The following is a 25,437-nucleotide window of genomic DNA, read 5'->3' on the forward strand; positions in this document are numbered from 1 at the left end:
CAAGGAGAGGTGTTAGAGAAGCAATGGATGCATCAGGTTCAGCGCTTAATTAAGGTCTCTTATAGAGCAAAAGAGGAGGGGTGGAAATATAACCCAGATTGTGATGGTTGGGACATGAAGGATAGAAGAACAAAAAATGCTGAGGCTCTGGTTGACCCCAGCTCAGCCATTCCACCCCATACACTGACATAGAACATAAACCACATAAGATATATCCTTCACTCCAAGGCAGGGGATGGGTTTGTCAGGTTTGTGGAACACAAAACCCAGAATGGGCAATAGAATGTGTGCATTGTGGGGCAGAAAAACCTCATCCAGAAACTGTAGCCCCCGTACGCACTGATACACACATTGTACAGGTAAATAATCCGGAATTTGGACAAGTAGCCCATCCAAATGCCCCACCTACTGTTACTCGTAGGATGCAGATAAGGACCTGGGCACCATGGACACCAGACGCCCTTATGGCACTAATACAGAATGCCCCAGACCCAGTAGCGAAACCAGCAGCGTTTTGTAGATTTGTAAGACAGTTGATGGATACACATGATGCAACATGGCAAGACGGGGAAGATTTGTGTAGACATAAAATGACTCCTACTCTGTTTCAGCAATTTGTGACAGAAATAGGTCCGCACCGACCTATAGACCGGTTTGACGCAGACGGCAACCAACAGGCAGGACACGCCTACCTCAAGGAATGGCGCATTCGCCAACCCTTTATTCACAGGCTCTACAAACAGTGCTAGAGGAATGGTTACCTCCAGACTCTTGTGTATTGCTACAATATGTGGATGACCTATTGCTATGCTGTCCAGATAGGGAAACATGTCTCCATGCCACTTTGGCACTTTTGCAATTCTTGGCAAAAAAGGGTTGCAAGGTTAACAGGAAAAAGTTACAAGTGTGTCAGGAAAAAGTTGTCTTCTTAGGACATTGCATATCACAAGGAACAAGACATCTCACAGACGAGAGAGTACAGGCGATAAAGGGAATCTTACCCCCACGAAATTTCAAACAATTGCGTATGTTTCTGGGTATCGTGTCATATTGTAGACAATGGATACCCCACGCTAGCTCTTTGATGCAGCCATTATACGATTGTTTGAAAATTGTGCCGTATATGCTTACAGAAGTAGCTTATGAGTCGTTTGTCACTTTGAAACAGTTGTTGATTTCTGCACCGGCTCTAGGTATCCCCGATTATACAAAGACATTCCATCTATACATTGCTGAGATCACTGGACATGCAACAGGAATTTTGACACAGTCACATATAAAACAAAGGCCCGTTGCTTACTTCTCAGCAGCTCTAGATCCAGTGTCCAGAGGTTCACCGTCCTGTGTACGGGCGGTAGCAGCAGTGTCAATAATTATAGATAAGTCATCAGAAATTGTTCTAGACAATCCAGTTGTAGTGCACACCACACATGACATACATGCAATCTTGTCTCAAGTACAGCCCAAACACATTTCAATGGCTAGGCAACTAAGGTTACAGTGTACTTTACTTTTACCTCCAAATGTCACTTTTCAGCGCTGTACAACTTTCAATATGGCCACCTTTTTGCCTCTTCAGTCACCAGATTTGACAAGGGGGAATAAGGAGGAAGGAGATGAGGAAACTGACACTCTTCTGTTTAGAGAGATAGTTGAACACGACTGTTTTCAGCTCATGGAGCAAGAGACAATGGGGTTCCCTCATGTTATAGATACACCAATTTTAGACGCTGAGCACACTTTGTATATAGATGGCAGCAGATTTGCTGATGATAAAGGAAGATATCACACAGGATATGCAGTAGTAACTGATACACAGGTGATTGAAGCGCAGCCCTTACCAGCCTACATGTCAGCACAGGAAGCAGAATTAAAAGCTTTAGAACAAGCTTTAGAATATTTACAAGGACAAGAAGGAAATATTTACACTGACTCTGCCTACGCTTACGGCGTAGCGCACGATTTCGGCCATATATGGAGAGCTCAAGGGTATCTGACAGCAGCAGGCACACCAGTAAAGCATGCGGAAGGAATAAAACGGGTTTTGACACATCTTCAAAAAGTTAAAAGGGTAGCCATCTTGAAGATAGCGGCACACACAAGTGCAAAGACAAGGGAAGCAAAAGGAAATGCCTTCGCAGATTTAACTGCGAAACAGGCAGCTCAGAAAGAGATGTACCCTGAGACAGTGGCAGTGGCAGAGGTAAGTACAGTAAAGCCTTCATGGCAACAGTTGAGCAAGCTACAGGAGCAAGCGGCGGACAGTGAAAGAGACAAGTGGGTAAGGATGGGAGCCCAAATTGACCCTGACAATGTATGGAGGGCAGGAGGTAAAGTATGCCTACCGGCGTCTCAGTACCCAGCCATGGCCACGGCAATCCACTTACCTACCCATGTCAGTTCCAATTCCATGTATAGAATTGTGAACCAAGGATGGCTAGCACCAGGATTCAGTAGTATGGCCAAAAACTACTGTGCAGCATGCCAAATCTGTCTCCTGAATAATCCAGGACAAAAGGTAAAAACGCCACGAAAACACCAAGCTCGGGCCCAGTACCCCTTTCAAAGGCTGCAAATTGACTACATACAGTTGCCAAAAAGTGGCCCCTTTGAATTTGTACTTGTGTGCATCGATTTATTTTCAGGCTGGCCAGAGGGATATTTATTAAAATCAGCCACGGCAAAAGCTACGGCTAAGAAACTGATCACTGAATTAATACCAAGGTTTGGATTACCTGAAACAATAGAATCAGATAGAGGGACACACTTTACAGGTGAAGTAATGCAGAATGTGATGACCATGTTAGGGGTTCAACAGAGTTTCCACACCCCTTATCACCCACAGAGTTCAGGATCAGTAGAAAGAGTAAATGGGACAATAAAGCTAAAAATACAGAAAGCCATGCAAGAGTTAAACAAGCCATGGCCAGAATGCCTGCCTTTGGCTTTGTTCTCCATAAGATATACCCCAACAGGAAAAACAGGGTTGTCTCCATATGAGATACTTTTTGGGAATGCACCTAGATTAGGTTTATACTTTCCACAGAGTATGCAATTGCAATGTGATAGTTTGACTGCATATGTGATACAATTGCAACAGCATCTAACCAAGATCCACAAGAGTGTTTATGCTTCCATTCCAGATCCCAACTCTATAGCAGGTACTCATTCACTTAGCCCCGGAGATTGGGTCTATGTAAAGAAACATACCAGAAAAGCTTTAGAGCCACGGTTTGAAGGACCATATCAAGTACTGCTGACCACTCCCACATCGGTCAAGTTGGAGGGAAAAGCAGCCTGGATCCACGCATCACACTGCAAAAAGAGTCCTGAACCGAGAGAAACAGAATGACGATCTTTCTAACTATGATGATAGTGCTTGAATGTTTTCAAATGTTTGTTTACACATGGACTCCCGGTATCAATGTAACAGTTCATGAAAACAGTACTGATCTTATATGGACAAATCAGGATAAGAGTATAACGCAATATCCTTACTATGAATGGTATACTGTAGGAAATTTCACTGTAACAGGACAGGAGGGTCCTTTTTACATGATGCACAATGTGGATTCACCAGTAGTGTGGATAAAAGCTAAGTCACAAGCACAAGTAAACATAACTTTCCAGTGGAAGGACAATTTACTATCACCCTTTAATAACACGCCACATAAATGTCATAAGTTAGGTCCATCTGAAACATGGAGGGAAGTATTTGACAAAACACAAATGTTACTTTCTACCCCAGATTCCCAAATCTACAGGAACCTACAGAGGGGAAAGGGTCCCAGACCAGTAAGTGTAGGAAACAGATTTATGGAGATAGGACCACAACATATTTGTTTAATTACAAATGATCAGGGAACTATGGAAAGTTTAAATAAAACAGCTCCCTTTTCAGGATGTGTAAAGAATGTTAAAATGCTTAAATGGCAGAATGAAACTTTCCTTTTTGAACCAGATGCACATAGAATATTTAATCAAGAATGGACGGTAGATAACCTTACTGATACTACCCCTTTCATAATATCATTAGAGCCCTTACAACAAATCTTAAGAGAGTCTGAAATACTTAGAAAACACATAGGAGACACAGGAACATACCCTTCAAAATAATCTAATATCTGCAGTTATAGATAAAGGAAAATTAATACATTTATCCTCACAGATAAGAGATGAAACTACCCACCATTGGTACGATGTTTTCAGTGGATGGTCTCCTACCGCCACTACTATACTTAATTGGATGTTGAGTCCTATACTAATACTTATGTTTGCTTTTGTTATAATGACAATTATTAATTGTTGAGAATTCAAAAGAAAGTTAAAAGAATGAATAGGGGTGCCCTATAGAACTCTGAGTTTGGGATTATGAGTTGACGTCACCCTTCTCTTTGATTCTCTTTGCTTTTGAGATGCTGATATGGAACTGGGGGATGAGGACATTGTTCTCCTCTGACAACCCGCGGTCAGGGATAGTACTCAGGAAAGTATTGGCTATAACTCATGAGTAAGGACCCAGAGTTGGGAGAAGGATGATGTCAAAGGGGGAAAATGATAGGATCAGAGTTCCAGCTTAAGTTATGAGTTGACATTATGTGTACAAAATTGCTGTGTTATAAGATACGTATTGTGAAAAGTGTAAAGTCACTCAGACTACGCCCATCTGCTGACCACACGATGGAGAAAAGCTGTTTACTCCTTATCTGATATTTTTGTGTTTTTTTCCCTTATTATGGTACTTTTGTTTTACATGATTCATCATTTTTGTGTGTATATAAGAACTGAGAAAACAATACACTTTTGGCCATTCAGCTTGGATTTGGGCTACAGAAAAGGTCTCCTGTATTTCATTTCTATCAGAAGCATAAGATTTGAACTCAGCATTACAAAGAGGAAAAGCAATTGGTTTGAGAATTGCACTTAACACTAGTCTTTGTGATTTATCAGCTCCAATTCCCAGGGCCATGCCATCACCAAAAGCCTCCCATGGCCCAGCCATTGTCAGCGCTCCCTCCTCTCCACTGCACCAGATTACACTGACACAGGAGCAGCTGGATCACGTGACCAGACCAGGATAAAAATAGGTAAGTACACAGACCTTTTTATACAAGTTATGCAGGATACTTAGGAGGAGGGAGAAGGAAACATTTTTAAGAATAGTTAGAGTTTAGCTTTTTTTTACACTTTGAGGTTTTTACATATATAGTACAACACATTTTTTGTAGCATTACAGCAGTTTAGATACAAAATAAAAATGGTGGGTGACAAACTAGCATTCAGGGCCCTGCTACACTACCACAATGCTATAACGTGTGCGTTAGTGTATTGTAGTGCCATTCAAATTGCATGGCACTCAATGTGCTGAAGCAACCTATCTGCGCTGCAGTATAGCGCATTACGTGGTGCTCTGCATTGGCAAAAAATGATGCATGTATGATTTTTGGATGCTTTTAGATGCTGCCTAAAAACAAAGCACACGAAATAACGCATATTAACGCACGACAAAAATGGAAATAGTCCCTCAATCATTCAAATCTTGTTAAAGATATATAACTAACCATTTCAAAATAGATTGAAGATCAAAAAAAAATGCTTTGACGATGAAGGGATGCTAAGCATAAGTTATTATATTATTCTTAATGCTACTGGCAAATAAAACCTTTTTTAATCCATGCATGTAAGCTTCTTTTTAATTGGCATTTATGCATTAGCAATTTTTTTTTTAATTTTACATGGATTTTTAAAAATGGAATAATTTTAGCAGCTATTAATGAAACAATGTTCTTCTGCAGAAGAGTAAATGTCACGGAATGTGTAGGGAGGACACTTGTGATATAACTCTTTTATTCAGAGTTGGCCTTGTGAATCAAGATGTCAAGTTTAAGGAATAACGTGCGATGTGACACTATCCAGCAGCACAGAGTGTGGAATATGATTTTCCCAAGCTAAACTGGGAAGAGACAACCAGAGTAGGCTGTGGATCTAGCAGCTCCCGCCACTAGAAGATAACTGTGTATGTACAATCTTCAGATTTCTCATTCTTCCTGAAATCCTAGCTGTTGCCATTGCAATCCATGTATAATACATTAAATATATAAGCAAGCATTAACCAGAGAGTTGCAATTACAGTGAGAAACATATCTGCAATTTATAATCAGCAGTTAACAGATAAATCTTTGAGAAACCATGCTTAATTGCACAACATCTGGTGGGATTAAAACAAAGTTGAGGATCAGCAGATGGATGAACAAACCTTTCCTGAACATGTAAATGTGGATAAAAAACTGAGAATTAAAGCCAAATCATTATGGTTGTTAAAACTGCAATTGTTTAGTAAGGTAAGCATCACTAAAAAAAAAAAACACAGGTTTAAAATTTCCCCCTTCTTTTGCAAAATGGAAGTTGGCGCTTTTCTGGCAAAGTTAGATATTACCAAGCAGTTCAGATTCTTTTGGAGTCTGTTATTGAGATTATTTTGAATGAATATCATTTTAGGTGTTTACAATAAAAATCAAAGCAAATTTAAGGCCATCCATACTTGAAAGTAATGCTTTCAGGGGGTCAACAAGATTATGAAGGCACTAACCTGAACAGAAAGCAGCATTATACTTCTGTTTATTGGCAATTTGCTAAAACATCACCTTGTAGCAGAGCATATGGTACTGATCCTATTCAACTCCTGGTTTCCGACTGCTGTGGTTCCTTCTGTTGACCCCTAATCATAATACCTTGTAGTAGTGATGCTCTGTAGGGGTTGGCAGGAGGAACCACAGTGGCCAGCGGTGGACGTGCTATTCTACACAATGTGTGGAATATAATCAGTTTAGAGTTGCTTTCTTCTCAGGTTGACGCATTTGCAAATTTGCTGACACTTTGACAGGGTCACTTTAAAATATAAGTGCAAGCAACACTTTTTCATTTTGGATAGGGCGGAGAAGGATTCAAACTCTGTTTTATACTGCTCCATGGGGCCCTGTTAGGCTTAATTTACACTTGTTCATTCTCCAAAAAGTGATGCGCACCTAAGCAGCTGCTGTCAGATGTTCAGGAGGCAATCCTGCAACCTCTTGTATACCTGATTCTTTCTTGAAATTTTTACTGGGACTAAAGAACCACAACTGCAAGCCAAACGTTTGGTTCACAATTTTTGCGCGGCCCAGTTGACTTGTATGGCCAAGTTTGGCAGGCAGTGCCATTTGTCAACTTGACATGGCCCATTAAATTTGCATGTGAACAGCCCTCTCCAACTTGTAGGCTTTAAGGGGGCAATCAGGGAGAGATAAAAATACAGCTCAACGACCTGTTTTAAAAATAAATAAATAACAGGAGGTCCTTCTCTACTCTATTCATATCTAAAAAAGAAAAAAGGCTAGGCATACATTTTATATGACAAACATCCACAAGGTACTGTTTACAAAGGCTCCATCACTAATTACCCCTCTGTTCCTCCTGCATAGTACACAAATGTAAGGCCACTACATCAAGAAGTCCGATCTAGCTACCAATTCTGAGCCAAGAGGGCCACTTACCCCTAAACCTTGCCTCTACTAAGGGACTAACTGAAATTCATACAGTGTATAACCAGCTTTTTATGTGGGTATATTTACAAAGTGGTAATTTTTATCTTTTTTTTTTTACACCATCTTTACAGCATTGTTTATTGCAGATAAAGCAAATCAGAATGAATTATCACAAATATTAATCAAGGAGATGAATATCCAGGTATACATCTGCCTTTTTTTAAAACAACCGCTATCAGTCACTAGGAAACAATTGCTCCTAGTCTCTATGAAACAACTGATAGCAGAGACTTGGCAGGCAGCTGAACATGCCTACACTAATCAGTGGCACAAATCTCCAGCGATAGAAATTACCATGCCATTTAACAGAGTCCTATCTGTATTCCACTTTATTATAGAAGTTATAAAATAATATTAGAGTCTGCATTGTGGTCAGCTTTTCATCAACTCCCCCATCCTTATTATCATTTTATGCACTGGGAATTGGTGCAGAAAAAGGAGACTGGCAGCTTTTCATTAGATCAGTTACAACGGAAATCTATAGTAAATATCAAAAAAAATCTAAATCTAACTTTCTGGCTTGTGAATTAGCGAGGGAATGAGCTTCACAGCGGCAATAAAAGAGAATCCTGGTAACCTTGAATGTGCATTATGTGGCTGCACATAAACCCTCAGGCTGAGCTTTCATTCAGTTACAGTACTGCCTTCAGCAGCATTACCATGTCAATGGCGAAGCTTGTCTTTGGCTCGCACGTTTACAAGATCGCTTACTGAAAATGGATTCGAATCAGAACAGCAGCTGGAGATGTGGCAGCGTGTATAGAAATTGCGGGTTGTCAGCATAGGGCCACTTTGTTTTTTTTAATTGCCTGCATTTTATACAAAGGTGCCTGGGAGCAAATTGCTTTGCATTATAACACAACATAAAGTCATTTTTCAAGAACAAAATATTTTAGACATCTTGGAAATATATAACATGGGCACTTTAAATGTATGAAAGCTGCTGGATCTTTATTTACACTGAAATACATTTTTAAGTTAAGGTGAAAAAAATAAATAATTAAATACTTGCCCAGGGTCTAGGTCAGGGGTGCCCAACCTCTTGACCTCCTTGGGCCACATTAGAACACATATAATACAGTAACAATAGGTATAGCCAATGAGCAGAAAAAGTCACTCAGATCACAAGTTAAAATGGTTTTAAAGGCAGGAGTTTTTTTTTTTGTAAGCCTACTGTGTACCCCCCCCCCCCCCCCAATACTTGCCTGAGGTCCATCTCAATCCAGCGAGAGACTTAGCTGTCCAGGACTCCCCTCCTCAGGCTATGAGAAGAGAAAGGGGGCTAGGCGAGGTCACGGCTCCATCTCTGAATGGACACAGGGAGCTGCAGCTCAGCTTGGGTGCCCCCATAGCAAGCTGCGTGCTGTGGGGGCACTCAACAAGAGGGACAGGCCAGGAGTACCAAAAAAGGGACCAGAGAAAAGGAGGATCCGGGCTGCTCTGTGTAAAACCACTGCACAGAGCAGGAATGTTATTTTTACATAAAAAAAATCGGCTTTAGTATTACTTTAACAATCACTACTATATATAATGTTCCTGAGTAATAAAACTTTTTTTTTTTTTATAAAAGTAAAAGAGGGCAACATAAAACGTGTGCTATATTTTATACGTTTTTTGATAACACATCAATATCTGGTTCGATGGATGTAGTAGCTATTCTCAATTAATTTTTAAGAAGCTCATCAGATTTTTTGCTTCAAATTCTGCCCTTTGTGTGCTTCATCCTTGAAAATAGTTGCTCATAAATATAGGTGCTGCCAAAAACTTGATGACATGAATATGGTGTGATCGTTAAGAGTGGGATATTTTTTCTTTGGGAAGATAAAAGTCCAGTCACATTTTTTTTTCAGAGGCATGTGTTTGCTAAGTGTAAGCACATTTTTACAAAAAAACTCAAATTTTTTAAATAAGTTTACAATTTTGTGTTTGGCCGCAATCATGGCCATCTTGGGCCACAGGTTGGACACCCCTGGTCTAAGTTGTCTTTAATCCAGACCAAGCATGAAGGTGAGGTATTTTGACTTCATTGACTAAAGTTAATCGCCAAATGAATACGTAATGAAGTAATAGAATGACAGTCAGTAAAGTATTTGCTGTTTTTTTATATTTTTATATATTTTTTTTTAATTTATAAATTGCTCATTTCTGCACCACTGATGTCAACAATAGCAACTGCCATATTTATAACATGACGAGTTTGCTTTAATGTAATGGATATGTGTATCAAACAAGGGTTCTTTGGGCCATAAATGATTTTATCCATAGTATAAGTCAGTCCCTATTGATTATCACATAATCTCCTCTTTGAAACAGTCTTCTTTAAGTCTGCTTAATGTGGTTGTACACCCTGTACAACCACTTTTATCTACAGGTAAGCCTTCCAAACCTCCACAGTTTAGGAGATATTTATTAAAAAGCAGAGCACCAATGATTACGGCACATGAGTCAATGTCATTGGCGCATGTGCCCTTTAGAAAGGGCACATTGTGCCGTTTCTAATAGGGGTAATGCCGTGACTGGTGGCTCCCGCGCACATGAGCGGAGTGATGTCACATGACTCCGGCCAGTCACAGAGCTGGAATTCGCGGCCCCGGAAGGGAGATGGACAAAGATGGATGCTCCCTGCTCGTGGGGATGACGGAGACATTGCGGGCTTCTGTGTCAGGTAAGTGACAAATAATGTGGTGCTACTGTGCGATGCATTATGCTTTACCTTTGCAGGGAAATAGAGAGGAAGTAAAACCCACCAGGATTTACTTCCTCTTTAAGGTTTTACTTTTTTTTTTTTTTTTAAGTGTTACAGGAATATAACTTGCTACATTTCACATATTGAATGAGTTTGACATAATCCAAAGTTACTGAATTGCCTTCAACTCTTAAAACCTTTAAAATGGTTTTAAACAGCCATCCTGTACAATAAAGCAAATCACACATGACAAAGCAGCAAGTCACAATACCCATACTTAAGGTTTTTCTTTCTAAACATAGTAATCATTATCATATCTTTCATACCCACAGACAGGTTTCAGAGTGCAATATGTACTTGCCTGAAATAATTGTACATACGTACCGGTAATGTCAAACCACAATGGTGAGCCCAATGGTTGTGCAGTTATCATGCCAATCATATGAGCAACAGGATCACTTTCCATCACGGTGAAGGTGAAAAATGGTTCTTCAAAGGAAATTGGTTCCATTAGCAAAGTTGGTTTTGCAATCCATTCAATATGCAGTCGAGTGCTAGATGACTTCTGCGGTCTCCCATTATCAACTGCTTTAATCTGTAAATGTGAAATAAAGCATATAAATCAAAAAAGTACCAATCAATAGCTGCAACAATGGAAGGCAGATAATTATTATTTATGCCACAGAAAATGTCCGATGTCCTGCTGGAACTTTTCCATCTTCTGCACTCTAATGATTCCAGTCTATCCCATGCATGAGCAACCTAACTTAATCATATTACGAAGCACAGAACCCAAGCATAGGGGCCCTATTAAAAGCCTATCTCTGACGGGTTACTGCAGGTTATGGATCATCACCTTGCTCAGAACACTGCTATAGTGGCATTGTTCTAAGGAAATTCATTTGTCATTTCCTAAACTCTAAGTAGGCCCATTTTAGAGGGTTGTCACCACAGTAATGGGCCTGGGTGAAGCAGGACCTATTTACTGTGTTAGTTAAACAAGTTTTTTTAAATGATATATGGCATATTCACTGCATTGCACAAACACAAAATATGATTGTGAATGTATACTTATAGGGGTTTATTTACTAATGGAAAATAAGTGGTTAACTTAGCGAAGAAAGTTGCACTTTGCATGAGGTGAAGCTCTGTCAACTCCCATCATTTATTCACCTGGAAGCAATAAAGTGTTTTTTTTATTCATTTTTTTTATTTCCCCTGTATTCGGGTATTCTTTGCAAAGTTAAATTCCATTACCTTCACTAAGCTCTAGGGAAAATTCCCTTGCAAAGTGAAACTTCCCTTGCAAAGTGAAACTTCCCTTGCAAAAAGAACAGCTTATTCCTCTTTAGTAAATCAACCCCTTAAAGTCCAAAGGCTCCTTATTAATTTATCAGTTTTACTTATTTATAACACTGACACATTCTCTGCAGTGCTTTACAGGGAGCACTAAGCTATTCACATCAGTTCCTTTGCCACAAAGAAGCTTACAATCTGTGCCCCTCCACATACACCCTGCATGCCAACGTGGGCTGGAAACCAATAAACGTACAAGTGTGCCCTTAGGTTGCTGGAGGAAATTAAGCATATGGGGGTTACCAGGCAGATACGGAGAGGAATAACTTCATATAGGTAGGTGTTCTATTCCAAAACAGCATATAAAACAACAGTATAAAATGGAAGTTCAAAGATATACAGGCTCCATGCCTGATTAGAGTCCCTTACCTGAACAATTTTGGTAATATGTGTTAAATAAGGAGGTGAAAACAAGAAAAGTGCAATGATATTTATTAAATACACTTGATTATTGTATACCATGTAAGCCATATTACATGGCATGCTTTTATTTTCAAATCCCTAATTTCTAAACATTACTGATAATAGTCAATACATCTAGAGATAAAGACAATATGCAGGCTACATGGAGGAAAACAGCATGCAAATACCAAAGTGAACACTGCCTGTGACTACCTGCCTGTTCCATTCTCCCGCATGGAGAAAAGATGCATTCCAATGACAGTAAACATATTTAATAATGACTGGGAGTTTGTTAACCTCTGCATACAGAGCAAAAAGTGTTATGTATCAATGTTAAAAAACAAATTGGGACCTTCATGGTGTTCTTCTGATCTTTTTGCTCAATTACAGTGTATTTAAAATTTACTCCTCCCCCCCACAAGAAAAAAACCCAACCCCTATGAATGGACACGGTGGCCGCTTTAGTTCACTTTTTTCAGGCTTTTTCTTTATTTTAATTAAAACCTCTTTTTTATTTTAAGAAAAAAAAATAGCTTTTAAAAGGCGAAGTAGGGCCAAAGTTCTTTTCCTTTATTCTGCAGTTCTGTGGCAGATTTTTTTGAAAGTGGTCTAAAGTCTGCTGATGTCACAGAGCCAGTCCAGGCTCTGGAGAAATCCCAACTTTAATGTCCTGAACCCCCCAGATGCCTGGACTGTCAGCTGGCTCAGCCTTTCAGCACGCTGGTGAGAGCCTGAACCAGCCGCTCCCACTCTCTCCACAACTTGGCGCTCCAGTTAACGCTGGATGGGCAGAGCAGAGAGCCAGTGCCTGACAGTCACCAGCTCTCTTGTTCACTGAAGACTGAGAACTGAGTGATCAGCAGTCTTTGATTGCTCGGTTCTCGGCGAACAGGGGGTAGTGGACATCTGCAGCTGGGATCGGTGCTGCAGCCATCTAGGTGTGTATGATTGTTTGTTATATTCGAATCTCACACTTCTCTTTTAACTTCTTGCAGACCGCCCCACGTACATCTACTGCGGGGCTGCGGCTCCTCTTCACAAAATCACGTACAGGTGTGTGATTATGCCCTTCTGGGTCTGCGGTGCGTGATTGGACACAGTGGGTGCCAATCAGCTGGTCCGGCAGACCCGAAGTACACCAGGACCCACTGATTCCCAACAGAGGCAGAATGGCGATCTGCCCATGTAAACAAGAAAGATCACCATTCTGTTAGTAGGGAAGACAGAGATCCTGTGTCTTTGCTAAGCAGGAACACGGATCCCTGTCTTCTCCATAGTTAAAGCACCCACAGTTAGAAAGCACTCCCTATGAACACATATAACCCTTTGATCGCCACTGATGTTAACCCCCTTCCCTGCCAGTGTCATTAGTACACTGATCACTATATTGGTGTCACTGGTCCCCAAATGTGTCAGATTGCCGCCATTACTTGTAAAAAAAAAAATATTCCATAAAAATATCCCATAGTTTGTAGATGCTATAACTTTTATGCAAACCAATCAAAATATGCTTATTGGGATTTTTTTACCAAAAACATGTAGCAGAATACATATTGGCCTAAACTGATGTCATTTGATTTTTTACATTTTTATATTGGATATGTTTTATAGCAGAAAGTAAAAAAAATATTATTTGTTTTCAAAATGGTCGGTCTATTTTTGTTTATAGCTCAAAAAAACAAACCCCACAGAGGTGACAAAAATACCACCAAAAGGCAGCTCTATATGTGGGGGAAAAAAAGGACATCATTTTTATTTGGATACAACATTGCACAACCATGCAATTGTCAGTTAAAATAACGCAGTGTCGCATCGCAAAAAATGGCCTGGTCATGAAGGGGGGTAACTCTTCTGGAGGGCAAGTGGTTAATATCACTTTAATCCTTCTTTTCTTGAAATAGCTCACGGTCAATTATGGGGTGTGTTTAGGATCACTGTCTTCTATTTAACGTTTTTCCAGCTTTGGTGTCTTTGCTGATAGCAGTACATCAAGAATATGCTAATAAACATAAGAATCCATTCTTCTCCACACCCACATAATATCTCCTGTACCATGAGCTGTGACACAGCCCTAAACTATAATAGAGGCGGCCCCCATGCTTAAAAGTTGGGTCAACCACAGTCATAAATGATGATATCTTTGTGCAGTGCACTTATGTGATCAATGGAGAAACATTAACTGCTAGAAGCCACCAATCCCCCAATGACACGCGTCTCTGGATATCTAGTTGTGGAGGGCAGAATGCACATCTAGGTGGAGCCTGGTCTCCCTGCATTATTCTCAGTGCTGGTCTATGCACACTGTAGTGTAGTGAAACTCATGCGTGGGCTGCCTGGCTTTTAGCAATTTGATTTATATTGAGTGCATTACAAATATGGAGTACAAAAAGGTGTTACAGCTATTACTACAGACAGACTATCAGAATGGCAGCTTGAAGAATAATATATAGAACTGATGGAAAAACATAATTACTACTAACTTAGACCTTGACATTAATTATCTTTTTTGTTTAGAACAATGGCAAAATATTCACAGCTCTGAGCAGCATAGCGATTTTACAGTCTGGTCATAGTGCGGATGTACAGCAGTAAAACGTTGTTGTGGATCGGCTCTCTTGTGTTACGCTGTTCCTAAAATATTTTTATTCCAGTTCTACAAGGGTACGTGTTACCTCAAACAGTGAACTGCTAACAGAGCACAAGTATTATGAATAAAATATATAGGACTCTCTGTTTAACCATTTAAGGACGGGAAGGATTTCCCCCCTTAATGACCAGGCCATTGTTTACGATACGGCACTGTGTCGCTTTACCTGACAATTGTGCAGTCGTGTGACGCTGTACCCAAACAAAATTGAGGTTCTTTTTCCCCCACAAATAGAGCTTTCTTTTGGTGGTATTTGATCACCTCTGCATGTTTTATTTGTTGTGCTATAAACAAAAGAAGAGCGACAATTTTGAAAAAAAAATATATTTTTTTTGCTATAATTAATATCCCCATTTATTTTTATTTTTTTAAACAAATTTCTTCATTAGTTCAGGCCAATATGTATTCTTCTACATATATTTGTTAAAAAAAATTGCAATAAGTGTAAATTGATTGATTGGTCTGCGCAAAAGTTATAGCGTCTACAAAATAGGGGATAGATTTATGACATTAATTTCTTATTTTTTTTACTAGTAATGGCAGCGATCCTGCTAAGAGGGATCAGCAGAGTGCCCTTGTCCAGTTTTCATTCAAAACCATATCTTATAATGGTCATTTCCTGCCCACAGTGTATAGGCAGGAGCTTGAGAGTCAAGGCAACAGCATTGTTCTGATGGAAAATAAACCAATGTATGCCTTTGGATAGGGAGAGAGGAGCAAATATAATATAAATCCGAAGGGGTCAATTCACACCAGCCACTGTGTTACAAGGGGTGTTTGTCTGCAGTGGGATGCAGACAAATTTTATTGAAATGTCATGCATTTGATCACCATGTGGTGAGATCATGGTGGATTGTCTCACACTGTGCTGGAATAAGTACATCCTTCCATGAGTTTTTCAGTGCACACCACCACAACCCGATGGCTGAAACAGCCAGCTAGATGACAAAGCATTTACCCTTGTCTTGAGGTGGGACTGCACTGGAATAGCCACCCAATGCAGTCCTACCACACGTGGCTGGAATGTACATTAACCCACAGAGAAGAATTCACCAAGGGGCGACCATACTGCTTGCAGTGTTCAGTGCTCCCGGGATTCTTTTTATAGGGTTAAAATGGGGAGATACATATGTATTACAGATACTTTTACAGCTCCTTTTAGCCAGGGCTTCCCAGGGGCATGATAGTAAAAGTGTATGTAAAATAAGTCTTAATCGCTCTTCAAATTATAGAATAAGTAAATACTGATAAATTCACCATAGCGAGGAATTAACAAATAAAGGTGCAGCAATTAGATGGTGACAATTTTATGGCAGACGGGTAATCTCAACAATAGAGTCTCCCTGGAATATAAAAACCAGCAGGTGATTCTATCTACCAAGAGCAAAACTGAAACAAGCTTTATATGAGTATAAACACTGGAACTATTTCAGGTATATTCATTGTGGAAATTTAATTCTGTTATGGGAATTACTATCCAGCAGTTAGTTGCTCTAGATTTTTAGGTCATAGAAATATTTTATAAATAGCTCTGCAAGTTATACTTATCCAGTATTTACTCACCGTAAGAATATCATATTCTCCTGCTGCTGAAGACTTTTTGGATGAAACCACTCCGGTTTTGGGTTCAATAAAAAACTTGCCATACTCATCTCCATCCTCAATACTGTAAGAAATTTCGGCATTGGGACCCTCGTCTTTATCAACGGCAATAACTCTATATATGGGATCCCTCTTAACGTTTTTATCTCGGTCACTTTTTTCACGTTCCGGAAGTTGGATCTTGTAAAATTTTTGCAGGAACTGAGGTTTGTTGTCATTTTCATCCAGCACCTTCACAATGACCCGACACACAGTAGACTTTGGAGGATATCCATTGTCTGTAATGATAACCTGTCACGCAGAAACACATATTTGGTTACACCTCTCTAGGCAACTATTGCAAAGTAAAGAGCACTTAAACAGTTTCAAAACACTCCTGGAAGTAATTCTCATTTGAAAGTTTTTTTTCTAAATGAATACATAGCTTGAAGAACAAGCACAGCATGAAATAACTCTTCAGGAAAGAACAAAATTTATTATTCTTACAAGCGCTACACATTTAATCACTTCCCGAAAAAGCAAACAAATCTGTATAGAGATTTAAGTGATTGGTTCTTCAAAAAGCCTTAATCTCTGAATATTTGTCACAGCCAGCAAACAGAATGCTGATACTTGTCACTGAAAGCTCCGTCTCATCAGGTTCTGTTTGTAAAAAAGACAAACAAAGGCATACGCTACTTCTTGTGTTTTGTCATTAGCTACTCAAGGCCTGCCAATCGCTTGCCATTTGGTTACTGCCACTTCAAATGAATCTGTAACACAAGCTGACAAACTGAAACAGTGAGAGGATAGCTGATGAAACTTTCCATGAGCACGAATGATGCTCATTATTCACTGGGGTCAAAAGTTTGGCTTTTTTAAAAGAAACTGGAACAGAGTCTATGAAGATATTGATGAGGAAGATGCAGCCTGGAGTAATTACATATTTCTAGGTATCATCATACACCATGAAGGGTCAATACCGCACGCTGTAATATTTTTAAATCTAGTTGCATTTTACTCTGATATGTAACAAATACAGGAGGAGTGGAAAGAACACTGATCTGTTCCCCACCTACCTTCCCGTATAAAGTGAGAACTGCAAACTCAACATCTATGGGCAATAAGACGTTTAATAGCTGGATGGCGTTATGTTTTTTTTTTGCACTCATTAAAATGATCTTGTCTATTTATTGATGATGCTTTGATATGTTATGCAAGGTTTGCTCACAAAAATGAATAAACTTTCATTTTAAAGTACTTACACATCAAATCTGGAAACCAGAATATAAAAAAGAAACACACAAGAAAAATACTCCTAAAACCACTGAACTCTTCAGCAACGTTTATACCTTAAACCAATTATTTTATTTGAAACTTTGGAAAGCGTATGTTGAAACTCCTATAACGTTGTTGCAATTTGTGTCCCATTAGAAACATATCGTTTCCAATTCAGTCCTGTAGATGCAACAGGAAGTGGGACAATGGGGTTGATTTACGAAGTGCAAAATCTGGTGCAGCTGCGCATAGAAACCAATCAGCTTCCAGGTTTTTTGTTTTTTTTTCAAGCTGAAGCTAGAAACTGATTGGCTACCATGCACAGCTGAACCAGATTTTGCACTCTCCATTCTTAGTAAATCAACCCCAAAATCTCTTCAAAGTACCAAGAACACCCAGGTAGATAAAGTAAAGGAAACACCCTCTTTCCCATTGGGACATTTCTCCTCTATTTCGTAATTTCCAGTGCCAAAGATAACGGTCACCTGGATATTTAGAGAAAGTAAAGCTTGCTAATGGGGACACACACAGCAGTCAAACGGGGGTTCAAAACTCTCATCATTATAAGTTTTAGCTAAAGATACATTTTAACATAAAAAATATTACCTTAAAAACAGTGCATACCTGACTTGGTAATGAATGAAATAGCTTATATAATTTGACAGAAGCATCACTTCATTAATATTAGCTAAGCAGAAAGTCACAGCAAAAAGGCTGTGAAAAGTTCAACCATTAGGCTGATAAAATAGAAACTCTGCCTTGCATAACAAACTTCCATTATCATAGCCTACTACTGTAAAGTTAACACATTTTCAGAAAAGTTTTGGGGGCTGATGTTTGCATATCATCACTTTTAAATGCTGGTGCTAACTAACGGTGAAACCTGTACCTACTGTATATGAATTGTATAATGCTCATTACTAGATCCTTTTAGCATGAGAATAAATGGGTGATCAATCAACATGAAAAAAATCAATGTCTGGTGACTATAAACAACCAATTAGATCAGACTTTAGTAATCTGAAATCAAATAGGTTGCTCTTTGCACATCATCATGTTTAGCTGCACTTTCTCAAGGTCATTATAATAAAAGGAAAAAAAAAAGACCCTTTAGTCATATGAAGACATTATGCCCACCAGAAGGCTTCTCAGATAGCAAGGATAACTTGGTACAAGTTTGTGGCAGTGCTAAAGGGAAACACCTATGGGGCCATAGCAGACTATCTGTTGAAAGTGACAGTTATTTGTAAAGTTTTTAAATATTATTGGCTAAAAGGCAGGTCACATGTTAATGTGGCACGAGCTAGCCCATATATAAAGAAATAAGCTGCGTAGGAGCAGCAGCCAGCGGTGGATCAGCGAAGAAGAAGGAGCATCCCACCCTCCTTCCCACCATCGTGGTTTAGTCCTTTTCTCCAGAAAAGTGACAGTTATACAAATATTGAACATGTCATAGTATTAACTCGAGCTGTTATAGCTAGGGTTAAAATGATAGTTTATGGTAAAAAGTTAATGAGTGTTGTGTTATATAAAATGGACATGTTTATTATTATTATAAGTTGGTAATGAAATATAATACCAATAATAAAGGGCCCAGCCATTTAAATCCACTGTAAAGTATTGGTCTATTATTGACTATGTATTATTTAATTGTAAATGTAATTGTTCTGCATATGGGCCCATTTGTAAGTCTTTTAACTTGCTGCACATTTTCACTGGCAAGTTGGACACTTGCAGAGCACTTGAAGCACAAGTTCTAGTTGACACCTTTCCAATTTGTAGCAAATTTGCATGGCAAGTCTCTAGCAAGAACAAAGTAGCAGTGGTGAGTCTACAGCATGAAAATTCAGCCACAGTGACCCCTGTGGTGGGATGACTATTGCACAACATAACTGAACCAGAACTGCGTACACACAACCGTTTTTTGCATAAGACGGAGTTCCACTGAAATGGTCTTGCCTATACACGACCACAGCAAAGTCCCATCGCCTAGAACGTGCTGAGATACAACACTTATGACAGGACTAGAAAAAGGAAGTTCAATAGCCAGTAGCCAATAGCTGCCCATGCGTCATTTTTGGTCCATTGGTTTTCCCAATTAAAAAAAAAAAAAGTCAGATGAAGCCAACAGCCAATCGGAATATCCGATGAAATGATTCCATCTGACTTTTTCTGCCAGAAAGTCAGACCGTGTGTACACGGCATAAGACCTCATGTACACTGCTGCTGGTAAACGGATGTTTAGGAGCAGTTGGGCATGTAAACTCAGGTAAACAGATATTTTTAGATGCTGGTTTCTAGCTGTCAAGTTAAATCGTTCAGGAGAGGTTAAACAATGTCCAGTGTGCATAAAGCCTTAGAGAATGTTTGCAAAGCAAGTTGATCCACAGTCATGCAATGCGGACTTGCTGCAATTGTGCAACAAACATGAAGCCTGGCCAGTCTAGCAATAGCTTAGCAAGTCATTTTAAAACTTGCAGCACAATTGCTTGCTATCTGGGCTATTTGTCCATAACAGAGCTCATATCCCAGCCATAATTGGTGTTTATGAAGTCAGGAGTCTTGTTTAAATGAGAACCCCTTCAATTTTTTTAGATCAATGTAACCTAAAATATCCATAGCAAAGAATGCATTCAAATATTTGCCGTCCACACATTCCTATTCATCAATCTTAACATTTGCACTAATCTCAACAGAGTTGTGGTAATCCCCTCAGAAATGTTGGACACCTTCAGAAAGTACAGGTTTACTGAAACGTAAAAGATAACTTTTGTCCAAGGGTGTCATTTTATTTCTTAAAGTGGTACATCTCTGCCTTATTGAAGACCCCAATGTTCAAAGCCCTTCCTCTAATGATCTCACAAAGGCTAACAATACACTATACTGTGTAATTTTTACAAAGCATGACACTCATTTGAAAATTTGAACATTTTCTGTTATTTTAATAATTGCCCACAGTTTGGTGGATTGAAAAATGTTTTGAACTCAAAGTCTCTTTATTCCTATTTCCATTATTATTATTATTATTTTAGAAATAATAATTAAATCAGACAGAGGACTAAGATTAGCTAGGAGTGTATTGAGCTCTTAGATATAAATTATCGTTTTCTCACAAACATTATTTACAATGGTGAATGATGAAGAAAAAGACTTAGAAGAGGAGATTATCCTGTCTTGGTATGTGTATTGATGTGCACAAAACACATATCACTAAATGTAGATCAATGATCTCTACTCAATTATGTGTGGCTCTTCTCTATGCCAGATAATAGATGGAATGAAGGCAAGAGAGGCTAAAACTTCTGTATATGAGATGTAACAAGTACTCAGGCCTCATAAATTGATTTCTCTACGAAAATTCTTAATGTATCGAAGCTGAATCAAAAAAGGCCAAAATATGCCAGTATTATTTCATGAAACATGACCAAAGAAATGGGTAAAGACCATGTTCAGAGCATAGAGTGTGACAGTATTTCATGATTTTTCCATTAGAGGAAGGTATTCTGAAACGGTGAGTTCATATCGCTAAACCACAGAGCAGTAGCGGATCAAATTTCCTTGTAAACAAGGGAAAAGCACACTAGCCCATCTGGTCAACATTTCAATATTAAATTAATTTGCCAGATGCACACAACACTTGGCTGCTGCAGCTCCCCCATTTTAAATACCAATGTGTTTCTGGGTTCCTTCCCAAACTATTTCCAAGCTTGCCTCCATTAAACAGACAAATAGGAACAGGACCATTAAACCATTAAAGCCTGCATTACACCGCATAAGCGTACTTTATGGTGCCTTTGCTATATCATTGAGCTGGCAATAAACAGAGCTGAGCAACAAAGACAGCTGGGGGTGACATAAAATAAAAGTAATGAAAAAAAAATAGCAATTATAAGCTGTGGAAATATTTCTCGCCACATTAACCCCAAATGGGACAACACAAGAAATGCTGTAAACCAATATGAAATATAAAATTCACTACACTCCCAAGTCTTTAAATAAAAATTACATCTGGACATCCACTGACAGAAATGAGATTAAAGCATATTTAAAATTCTGGATATACTTCAGATTTTTTAAAAACCCAATTATCCTTGTTTGCCAAGGTCCGTTTTGAAACTCATGTTTGCTTTTGACAGTGTGATGTGTGTGTCAAACTTTTCAAATGCTCATTTGCAGCTCATAGTTTAAGGCCTTGAAAACATTTTAATGAAGCATTATTGCCATTATGGTTCTGATCAGTCTAGCATTATTGGTTCCCTCCATCCTCTAGTCTCTCCAATTCTCCCTCAACATGACAATTTGTAGATATGTTCCTCTTTGACTGCCAACTGTGATGACATAGCTTTGTTTTTGATAGAAAGCAATGATTACTGCTTTGTGAAGCAAATGAAAAATGGAAGGAAGAAATCTCATATGCACAAGCCTGTGCAAGGCTGTAGACTTTTTCCACAAAAAAAAGCCTTTTACTGTTTGCAACATGAAACTTAGTCTACAGGTTGAATGAGATGCCTGTCAGTAGTGTGTACAGATTGTTGCCTGCGTCCCAGATCCTGACTGCAATGGCTGGCGTGTTTAAATTATTAACGATGTTCTGTAATAACTGTAGGAAGACACAAAGATACCTGGCACTTTTGGAAGTGAAGGGACAAAAAGGGTAATTATTTTCTTGCCCCTGTCTTTACTGCTCTCACCTGTCACTGTAACAATAAGTGCCACTGAAGTGGTACTGTAGCCACAAGGTTCAACATCAAGCCTTGACTCTACAAGCTGTAACTGAATGTTCTTTGCATAATATTACAATGCAAAGAGCAAAAAACATCTGCTAACAAATATAATTGAGAGTAGCTAATGCTGGAGTTGTTAGATTAGATTACAATAGGCAATATTCATGGACTTTAGCTGTCTTTTAAAATTACATTTTGTGTGTCCTCTGGTATAAGAAGACTAAATGTGAATTTAGTCTAGGGGTGCAAAGTAGAGGAATACTTATCTTTTTCCTCACTTCTGAAAGGTCCCATACGCCAGGAGATTTCACTCATAATTTCTGGGCCTGCATTGCTATGGCCTAATATTCTGAAGACGTTATCCGTATTATCACCTCCGTCTCTCGAATAGTTTTTTCCCCTTCTCTGCGTATTTGCATGTTGGGCTTAGTGGAAGATCTAGCCCCTACAATAGTGGAGCGGACAATGCTGGGGCCCCTTCTATTTTATGCCTGGAAAGCCATTACCATCACTTGCAAAAAACCTACTCCCCCCCAACAATTACATTTTGGGAATAGCTGGTCAACACAGCCCTACCCCTGTATAAGGATACATATTGTCAAAGGGGCTGCCCTAAAAAGTTCACCAAGGGGTGGTCTAAGTGGCTTCAGGATGACTCAACAGATAGATTGTAGGATGTTTCTTTTTGCTTAATGTTTTCTTCTATCCTTCATGCAGACTGAGACAAGGGGCAGAGCCATATGAGGCCTAATCTAGATTATGCCTGTTGGAACTGTCTATGGCAAATACTTGTGATCTGCACATGTTTTGGCCCCTGCTTGGGCATATTTTTTTACCTATACTGTGAATTTAATGAACAGATTAAAAACAGTGGTGCAAATATGTCCTCCTCTGTGTTATACTGTACATTGCAGGATGTGAAGAGATCAAGGTCCAACCCACATTCTGACCATGGAGTGGATCAGTGAAGTGCACTGGCTTTTGGGGAAGCAAGGAATAAGTACAGGTCTGCGTTCCATCCCCCCAGACTAAACAAGCATTTAACCCTTACTGTACGAGGGGGACATATCTGTGATAATTTTTCATTTCTAACCACTTAAATACAGGGCAACACACTGCAAAGACACATGTCATCTTGCAAATCAAAGCACTTCCTCTGTTCCCCTGTTCAGCATCTGGGATGCCGGGGGCACTCCGATATGCAGCTTCCCTGGCTGAATGTGTGCCACTGTGCCTCCTCCTAAAGCTCATTATTGGCTGCGAAGTTGATCAGTAAAGTGATGAGAAAATACTAAGGCTTAGGAAAGAGTAGCATTTAGCACAGGCTCTCAGTCAGGGAATCTGGTCAATATCTTTATGGATACTGATAACAGTCTTAGTCCTTGTACATATGGTCGGAGATTCCGACGGAATGTATCCTATCGGACCGTTTGGTCGGATATTCCGACTGTGTGTGGTCTCCATCGGACTCTTTCCATCGGAATATCCAATGGACCAACTTTTCCAACTTGCCAGTAAAATTTTCCGACAAAATGCTCCGATCGGACATACTCCAATCATGTGTAGCCTACTCTGACAGACAAAGTGCCACACATGCTCAGATCATATTCCTAGACCAAAGCTATTGGCTACTAGCCTGAACGTAGTCCCGTCGTAACAAAATAACGTCTTCACGTTATGTACAATCGGATTTTCCGACAACTTTGTCCGACCGTGTGTATGCAACATCACTTCCGGACCTCTTCTGGAATTAATATGGCGGAATTACTCCGACGGATTTGGTTGTCGGAATCTCTGACCGTGTGTACAAGGGCTTAGGGGATTTGGGACAACCTGGAAACCCAATAGGAGAACTGTAATTCCGGCTTTATGAAGCCAACAGTGGTTAGAAAAGCTTTTCTAATTTCTGGTCATCTTTACATAACTGTAAGAAAGAGTTTAGTGGAGGTGGAAGCATCCAGGAAAATCAACTCACTGTAAGAAAGTTATACCTCGCACAATGGTCAGAATGTTTGCTTGGTAATGAAAGCAAAGAGGCAGCATGTTTCTGCTTACTGTATCATTGTAGAATACAAGACAGTGTAATCAGACAGCTTACGATGAGGTGGGCTACGATGAGTGAAAAAATATTAATTGTGCCATGCACATTAGAGCTTTCTTAAAAAAGAAGCTGTCTACGGGTTCCACTTTTATCACAAGTTCAAAAAGAAGTTTATTCCCCTTTTTAGGATAGTGGATTTGTGAAGAAACGGAGACAGAGAGATGCCTTCTGATTTAAGAAGGCTTTACTGCACTTCATTCTAGGAAATTCTCTTAGCAACAACGTGAGTGCACACAAACACAGGAATGTAAATTGAATACCAACCATCCTACTTTTAACAAAGGTAATCCATCATAATTAAATTTTTTATGGGCTGCAAGGACAGGCACAAATGTAATATTTTATTGCAAATTATTTATTCTTTAAGGAAGTTTGGATTAAGTACCTCAAGAACATGCTCTGATTGTTGTTCACGGTCAAGCTTTCTTGATGTGGTTGTTATGAGGCCTGGAAAAAAAAGATATTTTAATTTAGGATTATTTAAAAAAAAGTGTGTGGAGCTTGCATTAAGTATAAATATTCCTACATAATAAAGCTTACAGTCTCAGAATACATTAAAATTGGAGCACACAGTAATAAAACACATTTTTACTTTCAGAAGCTAATGTTTACCACATCCTGAAAATGGATGAGCTGTTTTGTGCTAGGAAATTAATTGTAACTCTGACAAAATTTTGTTTTGTAGCTCAGGGGTTTTGTCCCAGAGAACACTCGTTGGAACAGAATGTGATGAAAAATAAAAAATTGTACAGTTGTGAGCGAAACAGGAGGATAAGGAGATCTGTTCCGGTGTTTAAGAGCAAACTTCCCCTTACTTTGATGAGATTTTCTTTCACTGCTGTTGGTGTCTCTGGGACAAAAAAAGGGCAGTAGATATGAATATATTTTAATACTAATACACTTGGAACTATTGTTATCACTGGGACATTTCTTCATACTTGCCAATAATTATAGTAGTCTAAAAACATTTCCTCATACTTGCCAGTAATTGTAGACTAAAAAACACTTAAGGATCAACTGCCCCCTCACCACACAAATAGCCTATAACATACCTCCTCCACTAGCTACTGCCAAAAATG

At 39.2% G+C, this 25,437-nt stretch overlaps 1 protein-coding gene across 9 annotated transcripts in view; it reads right to left on the reverse strand.

The window, feature by feature from the left end:
• The window catches only part of FAT1 (FAT atypical cadherin 1), a 386,437-nt gene that overhangs the window by 132,957 nt on the left and 228,043 nt on the right, over positions 1-25,437 (reverse strand). For all 9 annotated transcript variants that reach the window (XR_013272342.1, XM_077477359.1, XM_077477364.1 and 6 more), the window contains exons 4-6: positions 24,744-24,805; positions 16,238-16,567; positions 10,654-10,864 (exon numbers count right to left, since the gene is read on the reverse strand). Coding sequence is in view for 8 of the 9 variants with exons in the window: in XM_077477359.1 (XP_077333485.1) it covers positions 10,654-10,864; positions 16,238-16,567; positions 24,744-24,805 (603 nt within the window). In the remaining variant the exon portion in view is untranslated. The remainder of the gene's footprint in view (positions 1-10,653; positions 10,865-16,237; positions 16,568-24,743; positions 24,806-25,437) is intronic.

Source organism: Lithobates pipiens, unplaced genomic scaffold (assembly GCF_037356315.1).
Source record: "Lithobates pipiens isolate NorthernLeopardFrog02 unplaced genomic scaffold, aLitPip1_a1.2 Scaffold_13, whole genome shotgun sequence".
Lineage (NCBI taxonomy): Eukaryota > Metazoa > Chordata > Amphibia > Anura > Ranidae > Lithobates > Lithobates pipiens.